Genomic DNA, 26,029 nt, shown 5'->3' on the forward strand with positions numbered 1-26,029 from the left:
CACAATGAGACAACAATGAACAAACAAACAACACATAAAAAAAAGAAAAATAGTAATAATACATTTAAACAAAAGGATATTAAAAAACAAATGAGTGGTAATTTGATTTTTGTTTTAAAATACAAACATTCAAATTTAAATACAAGGCTTTTTCATTCATCAGATAGACAGATAGACTATATTTAAAACATGATTTGATTTTTGTTTTCTAGTTATACTAACAAAAATTGAAAGTTCCTTTTATAATTTTTTAAAATGTAAAATGTTATGTATTGTACCCTGTTGAAGCTGCTGAATCTTTTACACATTTGCTAAACAAATTATGTTAAAATTTATTTTAAAAACAATGAAAAAGTCACACATGTAAACAACAACATGTTGAGACCAGAAAAAAAACTATTGTATTATTGAAGGATAAGTCTATTTTATACATTGAAGGATAAGTCTAGATAGTAATTATGGTGACAGGCCTATCTACTAGTTCACTTTTGCATAAAGTGGAGAGCAGCGGTCCCTCCCTGCTAGTTTTCGTGGCTTGGACCACACCCAGCTTCAAACTCGGCCTTCAGTTTGATCTTTGTGGCTCAGTAACAACAGAACGACATATAAAGAGTTGGTATATCACTCTGTAACCTCCTCTGTGCTTGTTTATGCTACATTTTGCCACCATGAGTCACACGGCTGTTTACATGCGACAGTAACAAACTTTAAACATGACTGTTTGAGTTCTGATCCTTTAATTAATGTTGATTGTTTTTATATAACCAGGAGGAAAGGGTGTAGTGAGTGCAGAGATATTAAAGGATTATGTCTGTCATTCACATACAGGATCTTCTAAACCAGCCGTCTCAAACTCTAATTACCTGGGAGCAGCTGGAGGCAGTAGCAAAATGACCAAAAAAAGACACAAAATTACAGAAAAAAACTAAATTACTTATAAAAGACACGAAATGACACAAAAAAGACACAAAATTACAAGACACAAAATGACTGAAAAAACACTAAATTACTTAAAAAAGCAACAAAAGGACCAAAAGACACAAAATTATTTAAAAAAGACACAAAATGACCCAAAAAAGACACAAAATGACCCAAAAAAAGACACAAAAGGACCAAAAAAAGACACAAAATGACCAAAAAAACACACAAAATGACCAAAAAAAACCACACAGAATTACCAAAAAAGACACAAAATTATTAAAAAAAAGACACACAATTATTTAAAAAAGACACAAAATTATTGTTTTAAAAAAAAAATTACCCCCAAAAAAGACACAAAATTACCAGAAAAAGTAATTAAAGGGACCTTCTACACACAACACGGTAAAGTGCCATTCATATAAAACTCACATTAAACTTTCATATCAAGGTGAGGGCCACAAAATATTGTCACGAGGGCCGCAATTGGGCCACGGGCCGCAAGTTTGAGACCCATGATCTAAATACATGAGAATAAGATGGAAAAGTCCATTATTTCCAGTAGTTCAAGTCAAACAGCCCCAACCAAGTATTGAGTCATATAGATGGACAAACTGTTCAGAGGCCAACATTTCCATATTAAACATACTTTTTGAAATTATGATATTATTACATAATAATTCTGTGTGTAATGGATCTATATAATGTGTTATTTCCACTTTTTGATTTGAATTACTGACATAGATAAACTTTCTATTATATTCTGATTTATTGAGATAAACATATCCGAACCCTTTGAAATGTCACAGTTTTCTGCATTAATTTGTCATAAAATGTGATCTGATCTGCATCCAATTCCTGAGTATAAACTATCATAATGTGGTTGAAATAATACCACACCAACAATCATAATATTTCAGGTCTTTAAGGACTTTTTCCACTCATCCTTTCATTAAAAACTAATTTTCTGTTCAAGCTCCATCAGCCCAGAGCAGTTTTTTAACTCGAGGAATGTGTGCGTCACTAATTTTCAGATGCAAATATTGAACTAGTGGTTTATGATTATCTGCAGTGTCTATACTAGATTTTAAGGAACATAATGTGCCAGTTTGCATAGCGAATAAAACAGCCCTGTTTCTGGTTATAAGATCTCATTTAAATAGAAAATAGCTGACTCACAGTGACGCACAGATCTGTGATAAACAGCAGGAAGGCAAGAAGAGGAGGCAGTTTAGAGACAATTGGAATATATAATCAGGTTAAAATAAATGGAAGAAGACTACAGATTAAACCTGCAAAAAGTGGTTTATTGTCTTTTCCTCCTCACGTTTAATTATAGGAGAATATCTGCCATTATTTGTCAAGAATCTAAATATAAGACTGAACAATAAACCGCCTTAATCTCCTCTGTCTGCACTCTAACATGCTGAATCTAAACCAGGGGTCTCAAACTCAAATTACCTGCCGCTGGAGGCAGTATCAAAATGACCAAAAAAAAGACACAAAATTACCCAAAAAAGACACAAAATTACCAATAAAAGACACAGAATTACCGAAAAGACACAAAATTATTTAAAAAGACACAAAATGACCCAAAAAAGACACAAAATGATCAAAAAAATACACAAAATTACTAAAAAAGACACAAAATTACCAAAAAAGGCACAGAATAACCACACAATTATTTAAAAAAGACACAAAATTATATATAAAAAAAAAACCCAAAAAAGACACAAAATGACCAAAAAAAACAACACAAAATGACCAAAAAAAGTAATGAAAGGGACCTTCCACACAACACACGGTAAAGTGCCATTCATATAAAACTCACATTAAACTTTCAAATCAGGGTGGGGGCCACAAAATATCGTCACGAGGGCCACAATTGGCCCGCAGGCCGCGAGATTGAGACCCATGATCTGAACCAAACTACTCTCATCTGAATCCCAGAAAAAAACAAAGGTCTGCAAATGAGGAAAAAAACTCTGAGGCAGCTCAAAATGATCCAAACTTGTGCACCAGCACGTCAAAAAAAGTTCTACGTTTGCATTAAATAATTAGATTTTTTTTAAAAAGCAGAAGTGATGGATCATTCTGTTAAAACTGCTAACTATAGACTATATATGATTTGTAAGACGAAAAAAAGTATTGATACTTTAATAGTTACACCTGTTTAAAATGATACAATCTCCATTACAAACAGTAGTGTTCAAAATAATAGCAGTCCACTGTGACTAACCAGATTAATCCAGGTTTTTAGTATATTTTTTATTGCTACATGGCAAACAAGGTACCAGTAGGTGCAGTAGATTCTCCATAAACCAACAAGACCCAGCATTCGTGATATGCAGCTCTTAAGGCTGTGCAATTGGGCAGTTAGTTGAAAGTGGTGTGTTAAAAAAAATAGCAGTGTGGCATTCAATCAGTGAGGTCATCAATTTTGTGAAAAAAAAAAAACAGGTGTGAATCAGGTGGCCTCTATTTAAGGATGAAGCCAGCACTTGTTGAAAATGAATTTCTCTTTGAAAGAGAGGAAAATGGGTTGTTCAAGACATTGTTGAGAAGAACAGCTGTTTATAGGCTGTTCAGCTAAAATGATCTCCAATGCTTTAAAATAGAGAGCAAAACCAGAGACACGTGGCAGAAAACGGAAGACAACCATCAAAATGGATGGAAGAATAATCAGAATGGCAAAGGCTCAGCCAATGATCAGCTCCAGATGATCAAAGACAGTCTGGAGCTACCTGTTAGTGCTGTGACAGTTAGAAGACGTCTGTGTGAAGCTAACCTATTTACAAGAATCCCCCGCAAAGTCCCTTTGTTAAAAAAAGGTGCAGAAGAGGTTACAATCTGCCAAAGAACACAATAACTGGCCTAAAGAGAAATGGAGGAACATTTTGTGGACTGATGAGAGTAAAATTTTTATTTTTGGGTCCAAGGGCCGCAGACAGTTTGTGAGACGAGCCCCAAACTCTGAATTCAAGGCACAGTACACAGTGAAGACAGTGAAGCATCATGATATGGGCATGTTTCTCCTTATATGGTGTTGGGCCTATTTATCACATACCAGGGATCATGGATCAGTTTGATATGTCAAAATACTAGGGTTTGTCATATTTAGTTCTTTTGTAATGTTCATTATTCTTTTCTCATATCACAAGAATCCTTGGCTTTCTTTTTTTTTTAAACTTTTTTACCCTTTTATTTGTCTTTTTTATCTCTAACGCTGTTTTGGATTGAGTTTTTATTACTATTTTATTTTATTGTTTTTATTTATACCTATTTGTGTATGATTTATTCTATTTTAATAACTGTACAGCACTTTGGTCAACTGAGGTTGTTTTTAAATGTGCTCTATAAATAAACTTTGACTTGACTTGACTCATATAAATACATTTATTTCAGAAAAAGATTGGCCTATTTTCTTTCATAGGCTGTTTTTATTTAAGATTTTTTTTTATTTAAATGTGTACTTTAGCTTTGAATTAAAGAAAAAATGAAGGTATTCCCGTTCACTTAAACGGTTTCAATAAAACTACTTGTGACGTGTCACATATTTGGCATTGACTTTGAACATTTGTTTTGCAATAAAAATATGGGGATATATATTGTATATATGTATATGACTTGTGGTCCATGTGGCCCAGCCTGAGGTTAAATTCTAGTATCATGACAATCTAACGTCTAGTAACAAGCGTTCCAAATGACGAAACCACAACATGTGTGATAACTAAGTTAGTTTATTGCAAACTCAAGCGATAATAATAACTCTTTTTAAGAACATTAAATGCACAAATGCCAACAAAGAATGAAAGGTTAAAATAAACATAAATGCTTCAGAGTAACACATCAGCAACAGACAAGAAGCTCACTGTGATTATTAAGCTACAAACACAACAGAAGCATAGAACTATCATATAGAATTTCCCCTTTTTAAAAAGCTGAACTTGTGAGTCAGCTGGACGGTCTGACAGGAGAGGAGACGCAGGGGGGCGGACCGAGTCCTGAGCCGGCTGCAGCCGTGTCTCCGGCGGCTCCTCGGGGAGGAACGCCACAGACGACATCAGATTCAACGGCATGACTCGTCAGGAAACGCAGCGCGGCTGGCGGCCTCGGGTCGGACCCTCGCGTCTCCTCCTCCTCCTCCTCCTCTGGTGCGTACGAGCTCCATCACTCCTCCGGCGGGGTGCCCAGCTTCACCAGGCTGGTCTTGTCGAACCTGAAGAGCCTCCAGCCCTCCTCCTCCGACAGATCCTCGGCGCCGCGGCGCTTGTAGAACTGGACGGACGGCTCGTTGTTCTCCGCAACAACGAACATCATGCCGGAGCAGCGTGTCTTTGTCGCCAGCTGGAAGAGACATTTTAAAAGTCAATTTTCACTTCAAAAATCTACATTTTTAAGATAAGATACAGTACAGGCCAAAAGTTTGGACACACCTTCTCATTCAATGTGTTTCCTTTATTTTCATGACTATTGACATTGTAAATTCATCAAAACTATTAATGAACACATGTGGAATTATGTACTTAACAAAAAAGTGTGAAATAACTGAAAACATGTCTTATATTCTAGTAAGCAAAGAGTGGCTACTTTGAGGAATCTAAAATACAAGACATGTTTTCAGTTATTTCACACTTTTTTGTTAAGTACATAATTCCATATGTGTTCATTCATAGTTTTGATGCCTTCAGTGAGAATCTACAATGTAAATAGTCATGAAAATAAAGAAAACGCATTGAATGAGAAGGTGTGTGTCCAAACTTTTGGCCTGTACTGTATGACTTTATTTATCCCACAGTTGGGACATTTAGTTGATACAGCAGCTCAACATACAGACACATATACAGTCATGGAAAAAGTGATTAGACCACCTTGTTTTCTTCAATTTCTTGTTCATTTTAATGCCTGGTACAACTAAAGGTACATTTGTTCGTACAAATCTAATAACAACAAAAATAGCTGATAAGAGTTTAATTTAATTTTGGTTATTATCAATAAAACCATGGAAAATGTCTAGATATCAGCTCTTAAATTAAACTCTTATCAGCTATTTCTGTTGTTATCATTATATTTGTCCAAACAAATGTACCTTTAGTTGTACCAGGCATTAAAATGAACAAGAAATTTAAGAAAACAATGGTCTAATATTTTTTCCATGACTGTATATAGAAGACAGAATATAGAATGGAAAAAAAATAATACATATATATACATTACTGCTATCTGGCATTTATTATTAATATATATTTTTTGTGTTTGTTTATTTTCCTGAGAGTACTTTGGATTTTAGAGATATTGCACATTGGAGAAAATATATTTTAGCATGTTAAATAAGTTGTTGCATGTAGTGGTATGAACATAAATGAATGAATATATTAAAATCTATGCAGAGATATACACAGTATAGTATAGGTGGTATATGACATTTATGTTCTATCAAAACACACATCCTTATTATTCAATGTGACAGAAAGTTTGTATATGACCTCATGTTTGTGTTGTGAAAAGAAAAAGAAAAAAATTATTTAAAAAAAAAACCCCCACTGCATCCTACATTTCCCACAGCTTTCAAACTCCAGTATAAGTTAGTTTTCTGTTGAAAACGCAACACAAACTCTACAAACACAGTGGTTTTCTCTGCCTTAATAAGCTCTTTGATAGCCAAACTAAAAAAAGGCTGAAAGATTCTGATTGTTTTCGTTTCACAGTGTTCCTCATTCATCCAAATATTCACACACACTCTCCACTTTAAATCAAACTCTTTCATTGCAGCTTTACACAAAATCAATTATCTGCATATTACGACACTTAAATGAGCGAGCCCAGAAGTGGAACCGAAAATACAAAAACCTTATTCTAGTAGTAGCTCAATTGAGAAATAATAATTGTTTCTGCTGTTTTAATGGCGGAAAAACTTAGAATATCCCCTTTTTTCTTGACTCCAAGTAAAGAAACTCACGTCACTGAGATGGCGCAGGAGCTCTGACCCGATGCCCAGTCCTGGGGAGGAAAAATACACAAAGAGCTCATTAATAAAAAGCAGCTAAGAAGATAAATAAATGTAGGATTAATTAGAGGAGTTGTTGTTGTTTACCTCTGTACTCCTCCATCACGTAGAACTCCTCCAGGTAGAGCTGTTTGCCGATCCAGGGGTCATACGTGAAGTAGTACATGACAAAGCCCACCACCTTCGGATCTGCACACACAATCAGGACATGATGAGCCTCCTGCTGCTGCATTTACATTTATAGATTTATCTTTTTATGCATGTTGCATGTGCCATTTTACTTCCATAGCTATATTATAAAATGTGTGGTACCTACTAGGGTTGTCAAAAGTATCGATACTAAAACGTTGTATCCGTATACGATAGTCATTTTCAAAAGTATCGATACCTAGCCAAGGAATGAATATTAAGTTAAGTTATTGTTATTTTTTTTTTATCAAGCTTGCCTAATATTGTGCACAGCATACAACCTCAAAGTATTGTTCTAATTGTTATTGTTTATTGTATTTATTTTTTGCACTACCTCACACCTGAAGCTTGTTATCATAGTTGCAGTTTCTTTTTGCACAACTGTTTTTATTATAAATATTTAACCTGTGGTTCCGTTAATTTTTACATTTTCTTGTTAATAAAAATATTTCTGTTAAATTTTGGGGTCTTTGTTTTTATCCTTGTGGTATCGAAAATGGTATCGAGTATCGAATATTTTCCTGAGTATCGGTATCGAGTTGAAAATTTTAGTATTGTGACAACCCTAGTACATACACATCGTTCTCTGTGTTTAACCTTGTTAGTTGAACTACTAGATTCATTACTTCTGCACAAATATTTGGCCTAATTTGTGCATATGGCCTCATGTTGTACTGTGCACTATTTAACATATATTATACTATATGCATTTAATTTTAAATAGTTGTTTTGATCCATCTCTCTCCTCTCTTTTGCAGCTTTGACATGTGAATTTCCCTCTCTGCAAAGGCTTATGTTTGTTGATGCATGTTTCAGATGTTTGTTCAAGGAAGAAAGTAAGAAACAAACAAAGGTGTGGACTCTACTTTTTACACTTGGTGAACTTGGTGAGTAAAAACAAATAATTGTCTTACTTTTAACAAATATCTGAGTTAAAACAGATGTTTCTGTTGCAGTTTGAAGCCGTATGTCTCAGAACTATATTAAACCTGATGTATACATTAGATGTGAGTCGGAGCTTGTTTACAGAGAGAGGCAACACCTGCAGCCAGCAGCTGCAGCGGGGCGTCTCTCCCTTTAACAATCGTGCTCCGACAGGCCTCAGTTGTGATGACATCTATAGTCATTTTATAACAACAGGAAGCAGAAGCTGTATAGAGTTTAGGTTAACATTGTTGTCTGAGCAGGTGGAGGAAGCAACAGCATCATCAGCTCAAACTTAGAAATGTTATTCTGGGAGATGAGACAATTAAAGAAACAGGTTTCATAACATACGACATAAAAATCCTGAATCCTGAATCCTGATCTCCTTAAAGCTCCCCGAAATACAATAACAAACATGTGAACTGCTGCCAGCCAAACCCTAAAATTCAAAAACACGTTCCTCTGTTTGAACCTGAAGAGCCTGTTTCAGTCACTTGACCTCGATGCTTCATGACAAACAACTTTGTTTTTCTTCGCCGGCAGCAGAACCACTGAAGTCAACATGAAGAATACTTCAAACTGTTGAGATGAGTTTGAGTTTTGACCTTCTGAGTGTTGAAGCATGAATGTGTGAGAATAGTGTCACTTGTGGAAAAACGTTCCTGCAGCCCAAAAGGCTTTTTCCATGGACCACAATAGTAATATTCTGTTGCAAACAAGGTCAATTCTGTCTACTTCTATGATGAATTTTTGACCCCAGAAGGTTTTATATATTCGTAAAACTTTCCTCAAGTTGAAAAAAAGCAATTAACATCATCACAATGTAGAAATGCATGTGCCAGGGATTCAGGTAGCATAGGAAATATATTCTCATGATTATGAGCATTCATGTTGTTTTATGGAAAGCATGGAAGTAAAATGGATCTGGGTTTTTTTTTGGGATAAAATTATTAAGATATCGCTGCTGGTAGAATCAAGATAACAGACCAGTTATTTGCCACATGGTTGTAGCTGTAATGAAAGCTTTAATAGGATTTTGCTTCAGCGAAGCATGCAAATCCGTGTCATAAAAAAAAGTCCACTGTCTTAACTGAACAACAAATTATAAATTATTAATGTATTTGTTTATTTAATCTATTTTTTTTGTAAATATGTATGTTTAGGAAAAAAAAAAGATTAATCGAGTAGTGGAGAAAGGGTAGGTTTAAATAAGCATATGCTTCATCCTACTCCTTTTCGGACATGTTGCGTTGTTTTGACTATTGCTATTTTTGTTTTGATTATTCTGGATTTGTTTGTTTTTGAGTTTACTTTGTTGTGTTACTTGCAAGTTCGAAATAAAAAAGCTGAACTGAACAAATGCTGTTCATTGCCTGATTAAGGTCCAGCACCTGAAACGTTGCATTAAATATATGGTTTGCAGGTTAAGACAGTGTGCAGGAGTCTTCTGTGTATGAACTCAACACAAACGTTCAGGGGGAGTGAAGAGGATTTTATTTGTTCAGTGTGTCTGCAGCTGAATGTCAATATTAGTGGCGACACCACGAGGCCTGGGTTTGTGTTGATCAGACAGAAGGTGTGTTTGTTTCTCACCGTCACTGCTGTTTTCTCCTTGAATTTCAGCGATGACGCAATGGTAAAACGGGGTGTCACCAAATCCATCCTCAAGGAGTTCTGCAAGAGAATCAAACCTTTTTCAGCATGAGAAAAACAATATGAATCATTTGTGTGTATAGATGGATGGAGAATAGCTCACCTTTTTCAGTCAGTGTCACCTGGTGCTCCATCTCCTCGTACTTTGCAAGCTCCTGGGACAAGACAAGGAAAAACATGTTATATTTACATTGCTTGTTGAACTTTACTAATCCTGAAAATTGAATAACAATAAATCAGCCAATAACCCTTCATTAATATAAACATGAACACCCCTTTAATTAGAGGACTGTAACACAATCTATGAATTAAAAGTAATTAATAATTTATATGCTTTCAACTATGTGTGATATGTAATATGTCATCTTGCATTTATTAACTGGTAAACACCAGTTATGAGAAATTATAGTTGTTTATAAATACATTGATATGCCACTAAAAATATTGTTATGTGGAAACAACCAATTATAGGCTTGCATAATACATATGCAGATATTGATAAGCTGATATTGATTGACCTGGTTAATTTGTCAATGGGACTCCAGTTGAAAATAAGTTGATCTAATGAACTAATTATTTAAGGACAAATGTGATGAAACAACATGTTACTTTTGGTGCTGAAAAAGTCACAACTTATTTTGTATAAGGCATATATTTGGTTATAAACTCTTCAGATTAACAATGGATTTAAAGGAGTTATCTTAAGTGTGATGGGTATTTTTGCAATTATTTCTCATAGCTTAGAATACTCTAAACAATTGTAAAAATACCCATTAGTTGCAGCCATAGTTGTGTTATCATTATGCATGTGAGGCTTTGCAACTATAATAAAAAATACAAATATAATAAACTATAATAACATTTAATCAGTGCCAAAACAATGGATTTAAATAAGTAATCTTGAATTTGATTGTTTAGTTTTTACTGATTTATTACATTACATCAGTCCTAGCTGTGTTATTCCTACCGAGAAAGCAATTATACAACCGTTATGACATCAATTCAGCTTCAACCTTGATAAGAATATAAACAAGGTAAGAGAACAGACCATATTTTAATAATTTTCATACCATTGTATATTATGAATATTTGTTTGGTTCTGTTTGTCAGACATTAGTAGATTTAGAGGAGTTCTATTGACTGGAGGTGGTATTATTGTTTATTTGTTCCCCAGGTTTTATTTATGCCAGGTCAGCAGTTATATAACTGTACTAATATGTCAACAGCGTCAGACTTTATAAGGCCATAAAACCATTGTTTTCAAGTCGTCCTTTTTACTTATTTATGGTATATCTCATATCAGTTATGTAAAATACTTAATTACAGTGCTTGTTGTGTAACTAATGTCAATCGAAGTTACATTTAATCAGCATCAACCTTGATAAGAACATAAACAGTGGATTAAAAGTAATCCTCTTGAGTGTCAGGGATGTTTTTTTGTTTATTTTTCCCCGATGTCTTACAGATATACGTTTTTGTCAGGGCAGTAGTTATACAACTGCACTTATATTTCATCAGCGTCAATCTTGATACACTGAAAAAAATTGGAGTGACGTTTACTTAAAAAAAAAAGCTAGGCATGTTTTTCCACACAGAAAGTGTTTGTCATCTTTACTCAGGCTGTTTCTAGGTAATATTTATTTGATATAACCACTTATTTTTTTAAATGAAAATACCCAAGTAAATTGCAGATTCACTGATGTCCCTCAATTACATTTTACTTGGAAATATCAACTAATTAAGCTAAAGAACTGGTTTAGTGAATATTACTTGGAACAAATTATTCAATTTACATACAAAACTGAGGACACATAATAACAAACAATCACTAAGTAATGCACTACATGAAAAACTGCTATTTTAAAGTAAAAGCACTGAATTCGTATTTCTTTGTAGAATTTATATAGGTGATTGAAATAATAATTACAGGGCCAAAACAGATCTTTTTTCAGTGTACGAACATAAACAGAAGGTAAGGATGACCATATTTGGAAAACCGGCAGCAACACCGGATATGAGTCGTCACAAAGGCCGCCGACACTAATCCCACAATCGGATATCCACCGGACATTTTTCACCGGTCACTTTGTCACCGTTTGACGGTGTAATGCGTTGTTTTAAGGCGTCATCTTACTTAATATGTCGCCTGAACTTCTGTTACAAAAGAGTCCACGATGAGGTCAAGGCTAACTCACTGTTAACTAACCGTTATTTTAAATTCACACCGAATAACATGATTTTAACGGTCTTTTAACGGTTTTTTTTTCGGACCATATTTGGGCTTCTAATGTGCCTACCTTCACCAGTCGTAATATATCAGACACGTCCCTGGGTTCAGCCTTTCGTAATTTATACTCCATTTTCTTCTTTTACTCTTTTTTCCTCTAGTTAGAAGTCCTCTGTATGTGAAGTGAAAGATTAGATGTTTCTTCATTCGCTTCAGAGTGGCCTTGCCCCCACAGTCAGCCTCTGGTCCGGACGCTTAAGTCGAGACAAGTTCATCCAGTAGATATCACCCTCGGCTGGGTCGCTGCCGTTCAACTGCTACCTCCTTTGTTTACATCGCGCTTTATATACTCCGCTCCTGCTGGAATGTGGTTGGCCAGTTCTCACAGCTCTCACATTTCTGACGAATCAGCGGCTTCCAAGGCCAACTTTCCTAGCCAATCGGAGCGCGAGGAATGCTCACGTGACGCATCTGTTTTGATTCTGTCATAAGATCTTTGTTTTGACGGCGAAGGAGGAAGAAACTTGGCTGAACTAGTGGAACAAGTACTCAGATATTTTAAGTAAAGTACTAAAACTAAGGTGTAGGAAAACGTACAAGTAAAAACCCTACATTTAAAATTTTAGTCAAGTAAAAATACAAAAGTTTTTGTAATAAAATAGACTTAAAGTACCAAAGTTTCCAATATTATTTAATGTATTCATATCTCCCCCTGTTTATCCAACATGATAATCACTGGACAAATGCACATTTTACCGCTTTTTCACAATACATAGTTTTTTGCATTAAAATACACTTGAAGTAATGTGCTTATCACTTTAATGTTGCAGCTGAATTGCCTTATATTCTTGATATAGACTTTGTTTATAATAATCTATATCTGCAAAGTAACTAAGGATGTCGGATAAATGTAGTGTAGATATGTACTGTAGTATACAAGAACTGGAGAAATACTTAGATCTAAAAGCCCTGCATTCAAAATATTACTCAAGAAAAGCATAAAAGTATTAGATTAAAAATATACTTAAAGTACCAAAAGTAAATATAGTCATTGTGCAGAATTACCATTTTTCAGAATAATGTGTACTATATTACTATATGATAATTATTGGTGCATTACTGTGCACATTGCTTTATGTTGCGGTTGGTGTGGAGCTGATTTTAGTGACTATATAAAGTATAAAAACATTACTTTATATAGCATTAAGGTTTGTTGAAGTACGGAAATAGCACTGCCCTACTAATGACACAGGGGAATTTTCCACCTCTCACAGACAGTAAGGTGTCCTGAGGATAGGCTATATCTCTGTTGCAACGATATGCAAGGGTTGTAAAAATATTTAGATCACATATTTAAAGTGGTACTCCTGCAATTTATTAGTTGTGAGAGATGCAGTCAAAGTGAGGAGATTACATTCAGCTTTTCTGTACTGAGATTTTTTTTTAAAATCCATTCTAACATCTAATCAGAGTTGCAAAAAGCAGTAAAGTACAATGTAATGTACTGTGCAGGAATATACATAATAAACAGTATGATATAGAATAACTTTAAGGCGTAGAATGCCTTATAAGCTATGATAAATATGCAGTATAAGTGAACCTGTGCAACATTTCAGGCCTTTCTTTGCTCTTTTTTTATTTTAATTACTGTGGCCTTGTATTCTAAGTCCTGCAGCTATATGGAATCAGCACAATCATGTATTTTGTGCATAATTATATTAAGAGCTATAATGATATAAAAAAGAAGAAAAAACACCTTTCTCTGGAAAAAATTATATATTTTTTTTAATTTGGAATTAAATTGAATATATATATTTAAAACCTTTTTTCAAGTGTTGGGGAAAAACATTGAGTCTCCACTCTCCACATATTCATCTGAATGATTCAAGCCTCTCCTGTCCTCTCCCCTCTGCTCTGTGTAAACAGCTATTCAGCTATTGTCAAGTGACCAGTTGTCTCGGCAGAATCAATCATGGCTTCACAGTTTCGCTGAGGAACAGAGAATTTAATGTTTTAACAGGATCTGGTTAATGCAAACGCTTTATTTTTGGACATGTAAACTAAAGTTATCTTGACAGAGATATTACAATTTCATGCTTCATTTTGGTTAATTTTTCTAACAGAAAGAAACTTTTTTTCTACCAAAAATGAGCTGATTTTCTTGATAATGATTTTGGTTATTATCAAGAAAACCATGGAAAATGTCTAGATATCAGCTCTTAAATTAAACTCTTATGATCCATTTTTGTTGTTATCATTATATTTGTCCAAACAAATGTACCTCCAGTTGTACCAGGCAGTAAAATGAACAAGAAATTGAATAAAAAGGGTGGTCTAATATTTTTTTCCATGACTGTACATTTCAAGGTAATGCAGCCCAAGACATCTCGAACGTAACGTCTTGCGTCATCGCGCAGTGGGCGTGGCCTATCATCAACACGGAAGCCGTTCCTGTGGTCCTCACTTGCCCTGGCACCTTGGCACCGATCCACCCCGAGGAGGAAATCTGTCCTTTTTCTCCCTTTTCACCAACCTCGCCTGCTTTTTTTCCAGCCCTGAACCTTTAACGGAGATATCCGGAACACTACAATGCTCTCGCCGAGGTCAGTGTGAATAAAAACGTGGATTAAAGTGGAATTTGCTAATTACAGACGCTAACCGGTAGCATATTTACAAGCCAGCTAATCAATGCCAGGAATGTAAACGACCGATTATCAGTGATTTGCTTTTGTGTAGAGCTGATTAATGGCTCATTTACATTTGAATAAAGACACTAGCTTCACCTAAGGGACGCTAACGAGGCCCTAACAGGGTGGGGAGTCATTGTATACATACTGGGTGTGTCAAGTTCATACCATTGACTGAAAAGAAGTAAAAAAAAAAAAAAAATAGAACAAACAACACAGAAAGTATCTCACCGTGGAGGAAAGTCTTTCATACAGTTTCATACCACTGTAAAGTTACTGTAGCAAGTCCAACTAATTCATGTAGTTTGCGGTATACAGTATAAATCATGCAAATTCTATATAAAACATACACACTTACCTAAACTTAAGATTTTCTTGTTTTACATACATGTCTTTATGCATGGCCATTTTTATAATCAGCAAGTATTCAGATACTTTATTTCAAGTAAAAGTACTAATACCACACTGTAAAACAAAACTTAAAGTACAAAAGTTTTAGAAATAAAGTATTAAAAGTAAAGTACTCATTATGCACAATGGACCCACTCACTCACTCACTCACTCACTCACTCACTGTTTTATATTATTGTTGTCAATATAGTATTGGATTATCATTATTATTATTGATGCATTTATGTTAGCATTGTTTTGCCAATTTCAAGACAGAGCTCATTTTAACTACTTAATATACTGTTATATGCTTTAATAAACAAACATGCATAATCATTTTAAATTGATCATGTTTTTCATGTTAAATCTCAACCTGAAAAGTAACTAAAGCTGTCAGCTAATTGTAGTGGGGCAAAAAGTACAATATTTAAGTAGAAGTATTAAGTTACACATGTGGAAATACTCAAGTAAAGAGTACAAGTACCTCAAATGTTTACTTAAGCACAGTCCTTTGTATATATGTGTTTGAATGTACGTACATGTTTATACACATGTATGTTTGAAACAGCTTCCTCCCACAGTCCAAAAACATGCAGCTTAGGTTTAATTGATGACCCTAAATTGCCCGTAGGAGTGGATGAGAGCGTGAATGGTTGACTGTCCCTATAGTCTGACGACCTGTCCAGGGTGAACCTCGCCTCTCGCTCCACTTAAGGCTAATGAATGTAAAATGAAGTTAATGTTGATGAGCAAAAAGGTGGAAATACAGCTGTTAGGTACAGGTGCATCTCAGTAAATTAGAATATGATGAAAAGTCAATTTCCAGTAGTTCAAGTCAAACAGCCCCAACCAAGTATTGAGTCATATAGATGGACATACTTTTCAGAGGCCAACATATCAATATTAAACATTAATGATAATTAATATTAGTCTTTTGTAATTTTTTTTTTGAGACACTGAATTTTAGGTCTTCATTAAATGTAAGCCATAATCATTATACTTAGAAGAAATTAAATAAATTAAGACATGTAATCTTTCATTCTGTGTGTAATGGATCTATATAATGTTTTTTCCACACCTTTTTGAATTGAATTACTGACATAAATAAACTTGTAGAAGTGGTGACATCATCCAAAAGCTGGTATTATTTCCCCTTTTGATTTTCTATTTAATTCTCCATTTTATTTATGTATATTAACTCAAATATTTTACAATTATATCTTCATGTATTTTAAAACATGTATAACTACATAGATGTATGTAAAAATGAACCCCAAAAATAAAAACATTAATATGTATAAATAATTTTCAAAATGTATAAACACATACATCTCAACAAAAAGTAGGGGCAGTTTGAGACACTGAATTTTAGGTCTTCATTAAATGTAAGCCATAATCATTATAGTTAGAAGAAATTAAATAAATTAGGACATGAAATACTTCATTCTGTGTGCAATGGATCTATATAATGTGATATTTCCACTTTTTGAATTTAATTACTGACATTAATAAACTTTTCTATCATATTTTACTATATTGAGATGCACCTGTATTGTCAGTTTATTGTGTGAGAAATAACATCTGGATTAAAAGTGCTTTGTTACTCTCCTCTTGTGTTTTATAAAGTTGGAGCAGATGGGTTCTAAAGGAAGCTGCTGAACAGAACCGTACAGAAGTAAATTTAGAGCGTGTGTCAGCTCAGCTGTTGAGTGTCGGGCAGCAGGATTAAAGACTGATCAGATGACGGTTATAATTAGAGGAGGATGATGCATGTGGATGTAACTGGACTCTTTGGTTTAAAGGTCATCTCCGGGTTTGTTTGTTGTTTATTTTGTTCTCGTGTCCTCGTGGGGCTGCAGGTTCCTGCTGCTGCGGTCGGCTGCGTCCTTGGCGACCAGGTCGTTCTGTGTGGGGGGCGTGTCGAGGTCGGGCCGGGCGCCGGACATGGCTGCAGGTAGGACGCTGAGCAGGACCCCTCTGGGACCTGATGGACCCTCCTGATGGTTTAACACTTTTCTTTTCTTTTTTTAATGAGTGTGTTTATTAGCAGATCAAACAGCAAGACATTGTTACATGGAACTCTTTCTCCCTATTCCCCCTCCAAAAAAGTATAAGAAAAACATTGAAATTATAAACACAAGATGAAAATAAAGCAAACATAGATACATATCGTCACCCTGTTAAAATAATCGCCTAAGTCAATTTTTTTGTCAAAATTGTTTTTTTTTGCCCAAATCATCTCCTCATAGCCACCTATGGTAAAATCACCTACATCCTCAGTTGATCAGATCATGTGATTTTACCCCTTTAAGATAATGACCTATGTCAAGTGTGTGACTTTAGTGGATTTATAATGCCAAAGTCAAAATAAAATGTGACTTAGGCAATTTTTTGAACATGCCTTTGTGACTTAAGCAAGATATGGTAACACTTTATTTTGAAGGTGTCTACATAAGAGTGACATGAGCGTGTCATAAACATGACATGGGATGTGTCATGAGCATTAATGTTACTCAAAAAGTCATTAATGTTCATAAGCACAAGTATAGGGGTGTGACATTTTTTAAAATTTTATTTTTGTAAACATGTGCACATGCCTTCATATACTTTTTTCTTTAAAAAAATAATTATTTTTAAAAAATTAAATAGTAAAAACCACAAAGGTGTTACAGTTATAACATTTTTTAAAAAGCGTCAAATCAGTGTTGCTCATCATTGAAATTTCACACTTGGAAGGATAAAAAAGCCTGGCATTTAGTATCACAGAAATGGCTTTTAATTTAATAGTATCTAGTTATTACAATTTTAACTAAATAGGAAAAAAACAGTTTTTAAACAGACTGATAAGGGTGGACATTCTGAGTATAAATATTTAGTTGTAATAATCAGGACTAAGGTTTGTTAAAAGATTTCTAGGATTACCTTGGTTTTTTTCAGTCTTTTCTCTTTAACCTGCACTGTGTAAAAAATAAAAATGCAATAAAATCAATAGTTTTGGAAATCATTAACATATGGTAGACTGTGTTGGTTAGACAGGTGCTTGGTAAATGATGTAGCACAGTTGCAGTGTAAAAAATAATATGTAATATTTTTATGCAATTATTTGACATTTTTTCCCTCTCAGGAGAGCAACTTTTAAAGGGAAGCATGAAGGTTAATATCTGTGAGAACCCCATTCATGCAGTCTCATCCTGCAGCGTTTAACCCTTTGTGTTTCTCCACAGGAAATCCACTTTTACACGTGTCTAATGGTGTGTGTTGGTAAACCAAGACCAATCGTATCTAACTATCTAAACACTCTTCCCTCTCTAGTAATTCTCTTCTAATTTGCCCTAATTGCATGTTAATTCCTCCTGCATGTTGCAGACTGAACACCCACTCTTTGTTTCATACGCAGCAGCTTCTTCCTGTGCACCTGTTCCGCCTTTTGTCAGGTCTGGATTTCACCTTCACGCAGCTCCACAGGCGCCTCGATGGTGGCGTCTCTTAACCTTCTTCTTCTTCTTCTTCTTCTTCCTCCGTCTGCTGCTCTCAGCTTCAGCATTTTGTTACAGCTGGTTCCCACATGGTCATTTTCCCCTCTTGTATTGTTTCTTATTGTCTCAGTGTTTGGGCTGCAGCCTTCAGGCAGAAAATACACACACACACTTACAATGTTTCACTAAAGATCTGAGAGATTATGTTCATGCATTAAGGTATTTAATGACTGTGCAGCAAAACACAGCATGTCAGCCACTCGTGCAATAAGTATTCAGATACTTTACTTCAGTAAAAGTATTAATATCACACTGTAAAACTGCTGTTCTCACTACTTAACCCTCCTCTTATGTTGGGACCCATTTCAAAGTTTAAAAATATTTTTAAAAATTAGTTAAAAGTATTTTTTCATAAAAGAAAAAAATACATAAAATATAAGTTTTAAAAATAAATGTCATGTAAAACTATTGTATTTTATATGTAGGCCTTATTAATGTACATAAAAAGTTTAAACATGCATTTTTCAATCAACTAATTGATTAATTGGCTAATCATCTTCGACAGACTTTATTGTCCTTCAGTTATACATGAAAATATGCACATTGAATGAAATTACGCTGCATTGGTTCACAGTGATTGTACTCTGGAATGTCATATAAATAAAGTATAAATATAAAATATAAAACTGTAAGAATAGAATATTTATATTCCACATAAGTGTAGCAGCAGACACATTTCAGCTGGATGCCTGAATATTGTTTGGTAGTTTAACTGATCACAAACCATCATATTTTATAAATTATTTGTATGTTTTTTTTAAATGCAGGGGAGTAGAAATAGAAATTTGCATGATAAAAAACACAAAAATACAGCACATTTGTACTAAAAGTACTTAGTTACATTCAGATTCCCTGAAGGCTCCGGCTGCAAAACAAAAGTGTAACAGCTTCGTTGTTTGTCACAGAGACAGTCTGAAACTACAAGCCTTGAACTTCTGGTGCTCTCACCGCAGAACACACACACACACACACACACACACACACACACACACACAGAAGAGCTGATTGTTTTTCTGTGTTTTTCAGTGAGGAACCGGCTGAGAGAAATCGTGGGAGCTTCCACTAACTGGAGGTACTGAACCGTCCAGTGTTTCACTTTGTTATTGTGTCTGATAACTAACAAGGTGTTTTTTGGTTAATGTGTTCATAATACGTGCTATTTTCCTAGTTTCTTCTAGGCTATGGGCTGCTTTATTAGGGACCATTGTATTGTTTGATGAATTGCATCAAAATCAGTGTTGTTGCTAATTATTGATATATCTGAAAGATAGATAGATAGATAGATAGATGGATGGATAGATAGATAGATAGATAGATAGATAGATAGATAGATAGATAGATAGATAGATAGATTAAGAAAAAAATAAATTCTACCTAGCATTTTGTTATTAATCTAAGGACTATATATATGTGTGTGTGCGCAGTGACCACCAGCAGGCCATGGCGGAGCGCGTGTCGCTGTCGTCCATGTTGGCCAAGTCTCAGAAAGATCTTCCAGCCCGGAGGATGAAGGACAGCTACCTGGAGGTTCACCTGCCTCTGGGCTCCGAACCACAGCTCAGAGAGAAGTACCTCACCTTCCACAACACTGTCAGGTACACACACACACACACACACACACACACACACACACACACACTGAAGAACAGATGTTCACACTCAGAGGCAAGTCTACATATGTAAGTGCTTTTTTTTTCTTTCTTTTTTTCCCCCTCTTATCTTATTTATGTATTTCTTTTTGTGAGGTCTTATGTCAGGGAATGTCCCATTCAATAATTATATTATTAAAAAAATTATAAAATAATGAAATGTAATATTTTAAATGTTTGTTTCTTTGTTTATTTTTCTTTGTTTAAATGTTTTATCTAATTATTTCTCTTGTTTATGCATTATTTATGAGGTCACACACACAGTCACACACACACACACACATGGTAGAACAGATGTTTTCTAGTTAATTTTTTTTTTTAAATGTCAGGATTAATTAAAGGACTAAACTATGGAATAAATAACTAATTAAAGTGTTAAAAAAAAAAAAAAATCTACGTTTGTAAATGTTTTTAATAAATGTATATCTTTTTATTTTCTCTTATTTTGATGTATTTATTTTTGTGAGGTCTTATGTAAGGTCAAACTAAAATTAAAATAAATGAGGAATTAAGTCAAAGTCAAGTCAAGTCAAAGTTTATTTATAGAGCATATTTAAAAACAACCTCAGTTGACCAAAGTGCTGTACAGTTAAAATAGAATAAATCATACACAACTGGGTATAAATAAAAACAATAAAAAGAATAAAATACTAAAAACAGTAAAAACAATAGAATAAAATAGTAATAAAAACTCAATCCAAAACAGAGTTAGAGATACAAAAGACAAATAAAAGGGTAAAAAGGTAAAAAAGAAAGCCAAGGATTCTTGCCTAGCTGGGACTGAACGCCAAGGAGAATAAATTAGAGAAGTAATTAAGAAATAATAATAATCACGCTTTTTGTAAGCTTTTGTTTCTTTATTTTACATTTTTATTTAATTATTTCTTTTATTTATACTTTTTTGTGAGGTCTTTCACATCTTCGTCTAACGTGTGTCTCTTGCAGGTTTGGTAGAATCCTGGAGGACTTGGACAGTTTAGCAGGTAACACTGGGACACATAAAGATTTTTATTATCCCTCATCAGACAATTGAACACAGTAAATCACTAATAAACATTATTCTCCTCCTCAGTCCTCATCTCCTACTCTCACACCTACAACCAGGAGCTGAAGAGATCTCCTCTGTCCATCGTCACCGCGCTGGTCGATAAGATCGGTGAGAAGTTTTAGGCTTCTATTAAAATGTGTTTTATAATGTGTGTGTCCTACAGGCTGAGATAAAATGTGTCACAGCTCTTATACCTGTCTATCTGTCACCTGTCAGACATGAGGCAGCACGTCATCTATCCTGACTGCGACATCAAGTTCACCGGTCATGTGACCTGGGTGGGATCCACTTCTATTGAAGCCAAGATGCACATGTCACAGGTACACACACACACACACACACACACACAGGTACACACACACACACACACACACACACACGGAAGAACAGATGTTTTCTAGTTAAAATGTCAGGGTTAATTAAGGGAATAAACTAAGGTCATAAAATGTAATAATTGAATAAAAACTGGGAGAATTTTGAGGAACTGCTGCAATGAAAATATTTAAAAATCTACTTTTCACCCCCCTTTCTTTTTAAAGTATTTATTTTTGTTTGTTTGTGAGAATTACAATAAATAAATAATTAAATTGTCCACAAAATAAAAATATTTTTCTTTTTTTTTTCTTTCTCTTTTATTATTTTGATTGATTTTTTTTCCTCTTTATTTTATTTATGTATTTATTTTTGTGAGATACACAAATGTATGTGTGTGTAGTTTTCTTATATGGGCAGGTAATAAAATTGCTTAATGCATAAGAAAAAAATCACAAGGATTGTGCTGATAAGATAAAAAAATAATTTATCCCACATGTGACATCTAGAAAGGGTTAAACTTTTTTACTACCCTGAGATAGAGGATGAGCAGCAATATATATATATATTATATATATATATTAAGGCTGCAGAGAGAAAACAACCTAAATTAACTATTGAAAAAAAATCCATCCACAAGAATAAAAATGCAGAACACAGCAGAAATAACAACAGAGCTTCAAAGTTTTATTTATTTATTTATTAAGTCATGCAATAAACGCATGTTACATCTGTCATTACAACTAATTCTGACAATTATTTCATTCTTGTTTGTTTTGGTCTTTTTTTGAACAATAAAAGTTGCAAATTAGCACCAAAAAAAATGGCCCTCTACCAATAAAAGATAGGTTCCTTTATTCATCCCCAAAGGGAAATTCCTTAGAAAGAATCTCATACTGTGATTCTTGTTTCAGTACCGAGACGGAGCTTATGCACCAGTTCTGGATGCGACATTTGTCATGGTGGCCCGGGATCCAGAAAACAAGAGGTAGGACACACAGGTCTGAGGGACATCTAGATCAATCAAATTATTTATGTGTGCAAAGTTCTAAATTTGGAGTTATTCATGCATTTAAATTACAGGATTGTATGGAATTTCTGAAATTAATTACATGGTGAGAGAAAAAACTCACATTAACATAAAAGAAAACATTTAATTTAGCAGCTGGCTGAGGTGAAGATAATTACTGGAGGAAATAGTAAAATATTTCCTTTGTGACATGCAGTGAAAGTAGAACTCATGAGAAGAAAAGACTCACATAATAAACCTCCAATAAATCTCCAGTTTGTCCTTGAGTAAATATACTTAGTTATGAAGTGTGATTTTAACACTTTTCTTCATTGCAGAGCAGCTTTTGTGAATCCTCTGAGCCCTGAAGGTCCAGAGGAGGAGGAACTCTTCCAGCAGGGAGAAGGTACGATAACCTGACATGACCTGCTGTTAGCATAAGATAATGTTTTTAATTTCCTGTGTGTTTACACAGTGTGTGTTTGTGTGTTTTGCAGCTAATAAATCCCGGCGTGTGGACCTGAGCACGGCGTCGCTGCTGAAGGTGGCGCCGACGGACGAGGAGAGGAAGATCGTACACAGCCTGTTCCTCCACACGCTGGACACAAAGTACCACTCCCATACAGCACTTTCACTGTTTTATTTATTTATTTATTTTATGTTTTATGCTCATTCTGAAGCATCACATTATAAAAGCTGAATAGAGAAAACAAAATCCAATAAATCTCCAAATGTCCACTTCCAGCTGACATTAATTAAATATCAAAGCTTGAACCAAATTCCTGAAGGCCTCTGTTTTTGAGTAAGACATTCCCTTAAAGAAGACCTAAAAAAGAATATATATATATATATATATATATATATATATATATAGATATATATATATAAAAAATATTTTTGTATTTATTTTTTATTTTTATTTTATTTAAAGCGTCTTTAGATTTATAGAAAAGCTCTTTATAAATTGAATGTATTATTATTATTAAAATTATTGTTATTATTGTTGTTATTATTTTTTTAAGAGCTTGTTTAAAATTAGCTTTTGACAGTTGAATGGAAACCCTTCCAGTGAAATTAAATCTGCACCATGCATGACTCATCAAAACCTTCTAATAATAAACTAATAAACTAATAATAATCCTTGTTATCCAAATGACAGTTTTGCTTGGTGTACTTTTGGTAGAGAAAAGAAAAAGATGGATAAATCCCTTTTTTCCAGTCTCACTTCAGTAACTCCAGACTGTCACTTTAAGAGAAGCTGTATTAAATATCTTGTGTGTCTTCTTCTCCTGCAGGACGGTTAGTTTCCGCAGCAGAATTCTGCCTCCGAACTCCGTGTGGATGGAAGACGCCAAACTGAAAGGACTGGAGATCTGCCACCCTCAGGTGAGAGCAAGGAACAGTACAGTACTGTACAGAAAAATAAAACACAACTCTTCATTATTTTGACTTTGACAGAGTTCAGTTTTCTTTTTCATATTTAATAAAAACACCAAATCCTTCCAGAGAAGGAGATTTTTATTTTTTGCTGTTGGAATTTATTTGAAAATAGACAAAGTACCAAACATCTTCCAAAAGGGGACAAAAAGTAGATTTTTTTTTTTTTTAACTATTTATTTTTCTTCTTATTTTTAATTAGAACAGGATTTTCCCCCCAAAAATGAATAAATAAATAAATAAAATAAGAGAAAAGCATTAATAAATAAATAAAAAAGAATGAAAGAATGTTACAAACAAACTTTTTGAAACATTTTTCTTAATTGTTATTATTGTTATTTATATTTTTTCATTTTAAATAGAACAAAAAATTCCAAAAAACATAAGAGAAAATAAATGATAAATAAAAGTATTAATTTAAGAAATAAAGACATGTTTACAAAAGGGGCAAAGAAAGTAGATTTTCATTTTCATTTTTTAAAACTATTTCTTTATTTTTGGTCATTCCCCTTACACAAGCCCTTTAAAAAAAAAATTAATTAATAATATAAGAAAAATAGATATAAAAATACATATAAATTAAAGAAAAACAGATTTTTAAATACTTGTTATTGTAGCCAGTTCTCCGATTTTTTTGTCCAATAATTTAGTTAAATGTCCTCCATTAATTCCCCTGTATATTTTGTAGAGTTTTAACTGTAAAATATCTGTTCTTCTTCTGTGTGTTGACCAGGAGAGGAACATCTTCAACAGGATATTTGGAGGTTTTCTGATGAGGAAAGCTTACGAGTTGGGCTGGGCCAACGCCTGCTCCTACGGGTGAGAAGAACCTGCCTGACAGAGAAGAACCTGGAGTTTTAAATCAGAATGTTGTGTTTCTGTCAGATGTTAAAGTGTTTTTTTTCTTCTTCTTCTTCTTTTTTGTGCTACAGAGGCTGTCGGCCCAGTCTGGTGGCTGTTGATGATATCCTCTTCCAGAAACCCGTCGATATCGGCTCCCTGCTGCTGCTCTCATCACAGGTTCGCTTCTCTGAGGAACACTGACAGCTCACCTGTGTGTGTGTGATTGTGATTGTTTCTCGGTGTCTGACCGTGCAGCTTGTGTGTGTGTTCCAGGTGTGTTACACTCAGGGTAAATACATCCAGGTGAGAGTTCACAGCGAGGTGTTCGACCCTCTGAGCCGCCAACACAACACCACCAACGTCTTCCACTTCACCTTCGTCTCCGACCGCGACGTCCCCAACATCATCCCCATGACCTACGGAGGTGAGGACACACACACACACACACACACACACACACACACACACACACACACACACACACAAAATAGATAGATACTTACTGACTTTCTGACTTTCTGACTGACTGTCTGACTTACTTACTTACTTACTTACTTACTTACCTACTGACTTACTTATTTATTTACTTACTTACTGACTTACTTACTTACTTATTGACTTACTTACTTACTTACTTACTTACCTACTGACTTACTTATTTATTTATTTACTTACTTACTGACTTACTTACTTACTTATTGACTTACTTACTTACTTACTTACCTACTGACTTACTTATTTATTTACTTACTTACTGACTTACTTACTTACTTATTGACTTACTTACTTACTTACTTACTTACTTACTTACCTACTGACTTACTTAATGACTGACTTACTTGTTGACTTACTTACTTTTTAGCGTGATGATGTCACCCGACCTAAATTTGAACCATAATATTCTGAAAGGTTATTTTGGTTTTTGATACCAAACTTTAATGCTGTTTTCTTTCTTTATTGTGTGTTTGTGTTACAGAGTCGATGCTTTACCTCGACGGGAAGAGACACTTTAATCAGACTGTGGAGAACTGAGAGCAACATGTCTGCTGCTGTCTGCCAGAGCCTTTCTGTGTGTGTGTGTGTGTGTGTGTGTGTGTGTGTGTGTGTGTATGTGTGTGTGTGTGTGTGTGTGTGTGTGTGTGTGTGTGTGTGTGTGTGTGTGTGTGTGTGTGTGTGTGTATGTGTGTGTGTGTGTGTGTG

The 26,029-nt window shown here is 34.4% G+C and overlaps 2 protein-coding genes across 3 annotated transcripts; one reads left to right on the forward strand and one right to left on the reverse strand.

Moving 5' to 3' along the window:
• Window positions 1-4,638: 4,638 nt before the first annotated feature.
• On the reverse strand, window positions 4,639-12,242 carry LOC131962352 (diamine acetyltransferase 1-like). Its single transcript, XM_059327343.1, has 6 exons — window positions 11,989-12,242; window positions 9,795-9,846; window positions 9,632-9,712; window positions 7,013-7,114; window positions 6,878-6,918; window positions 4,639-5,265 (listed from the first exon to the last, which is right to left on the reverse strand). Exons 1-6 carry the CDS (start codon window positions 12,049-12,051, stop codon window positions 5,089-5,091), a joined length of 516 nt encoding a protein of 171 aa, XP_059183326.1. The 5' UTR covers window positions 12,052-12,242; the 3' UTR covers window positions 4,639-5,088.
• A 2,104-nt stretch (window positions 12,243-14,346) lies between these two features.
• On the forward strand, window positions 14,347-25,902 carry LOC131962407 (acyl-coenzyme A thioesterase 9, mitochondrial-like). Of its 2 annotated transcripts, XM_059327407.1 has the most exons (16): window positions 14,347-14,521; window positions 16,855-16,949; window positions 18,220-18,246; window positions 19,558-19,603; window positions 19,956-20,126; window positions 21,126-21,163; window positions 21,253-21,336; window positions 21,445-21,548; window positions 22,455-22,528; window positions 22,888-22,955; window positions 23,047-23,158; window positions 23,845-23,935; window positions 24,720-24,805; window positions 24,919-25,006; window positions 25,103-25,253; window positions 25,806-25,902. In XM_059327407.1, the coding sequence occupies exons 1-16, from the start codon at window positions 14,508-14,510 to the stop codon at window positions 25,859-25,861; spliced, it is 1,305 nt and encodes a 434-aa protein (XP_059183390.1). In that variant the 5' UTR covers window positions 14,347-14,507; the 3' UTR covers window positions 25,862-25,902. The 2 variants fall into 2 exon arrangements, with proteins under 2 accessions (XP_059183390.1, XP_059183391.1); XM_059327408.1 differs by lacking the exon at window positions 18,220-18,246.
• Window positions 25,903-26,029: the final 127 nt, after the last annotated feature.

The sequence above is a fragment of the Centropristis striata genome, chromosome 23 (genome assembly GCF_030273125.1).
Source record: "Centropristis striata isolate RG_2023a ecotype Rhode Island chromosome 23, C.striata_1.0, whole genome shotgun sequence".
Taxonomy (NCBI): domain Eukaryota; kingdom Metazoa; phylum Chordata; class Actinopteri; order Perciformes; family Serranidae; genus Centropristis; species Centropristis striata.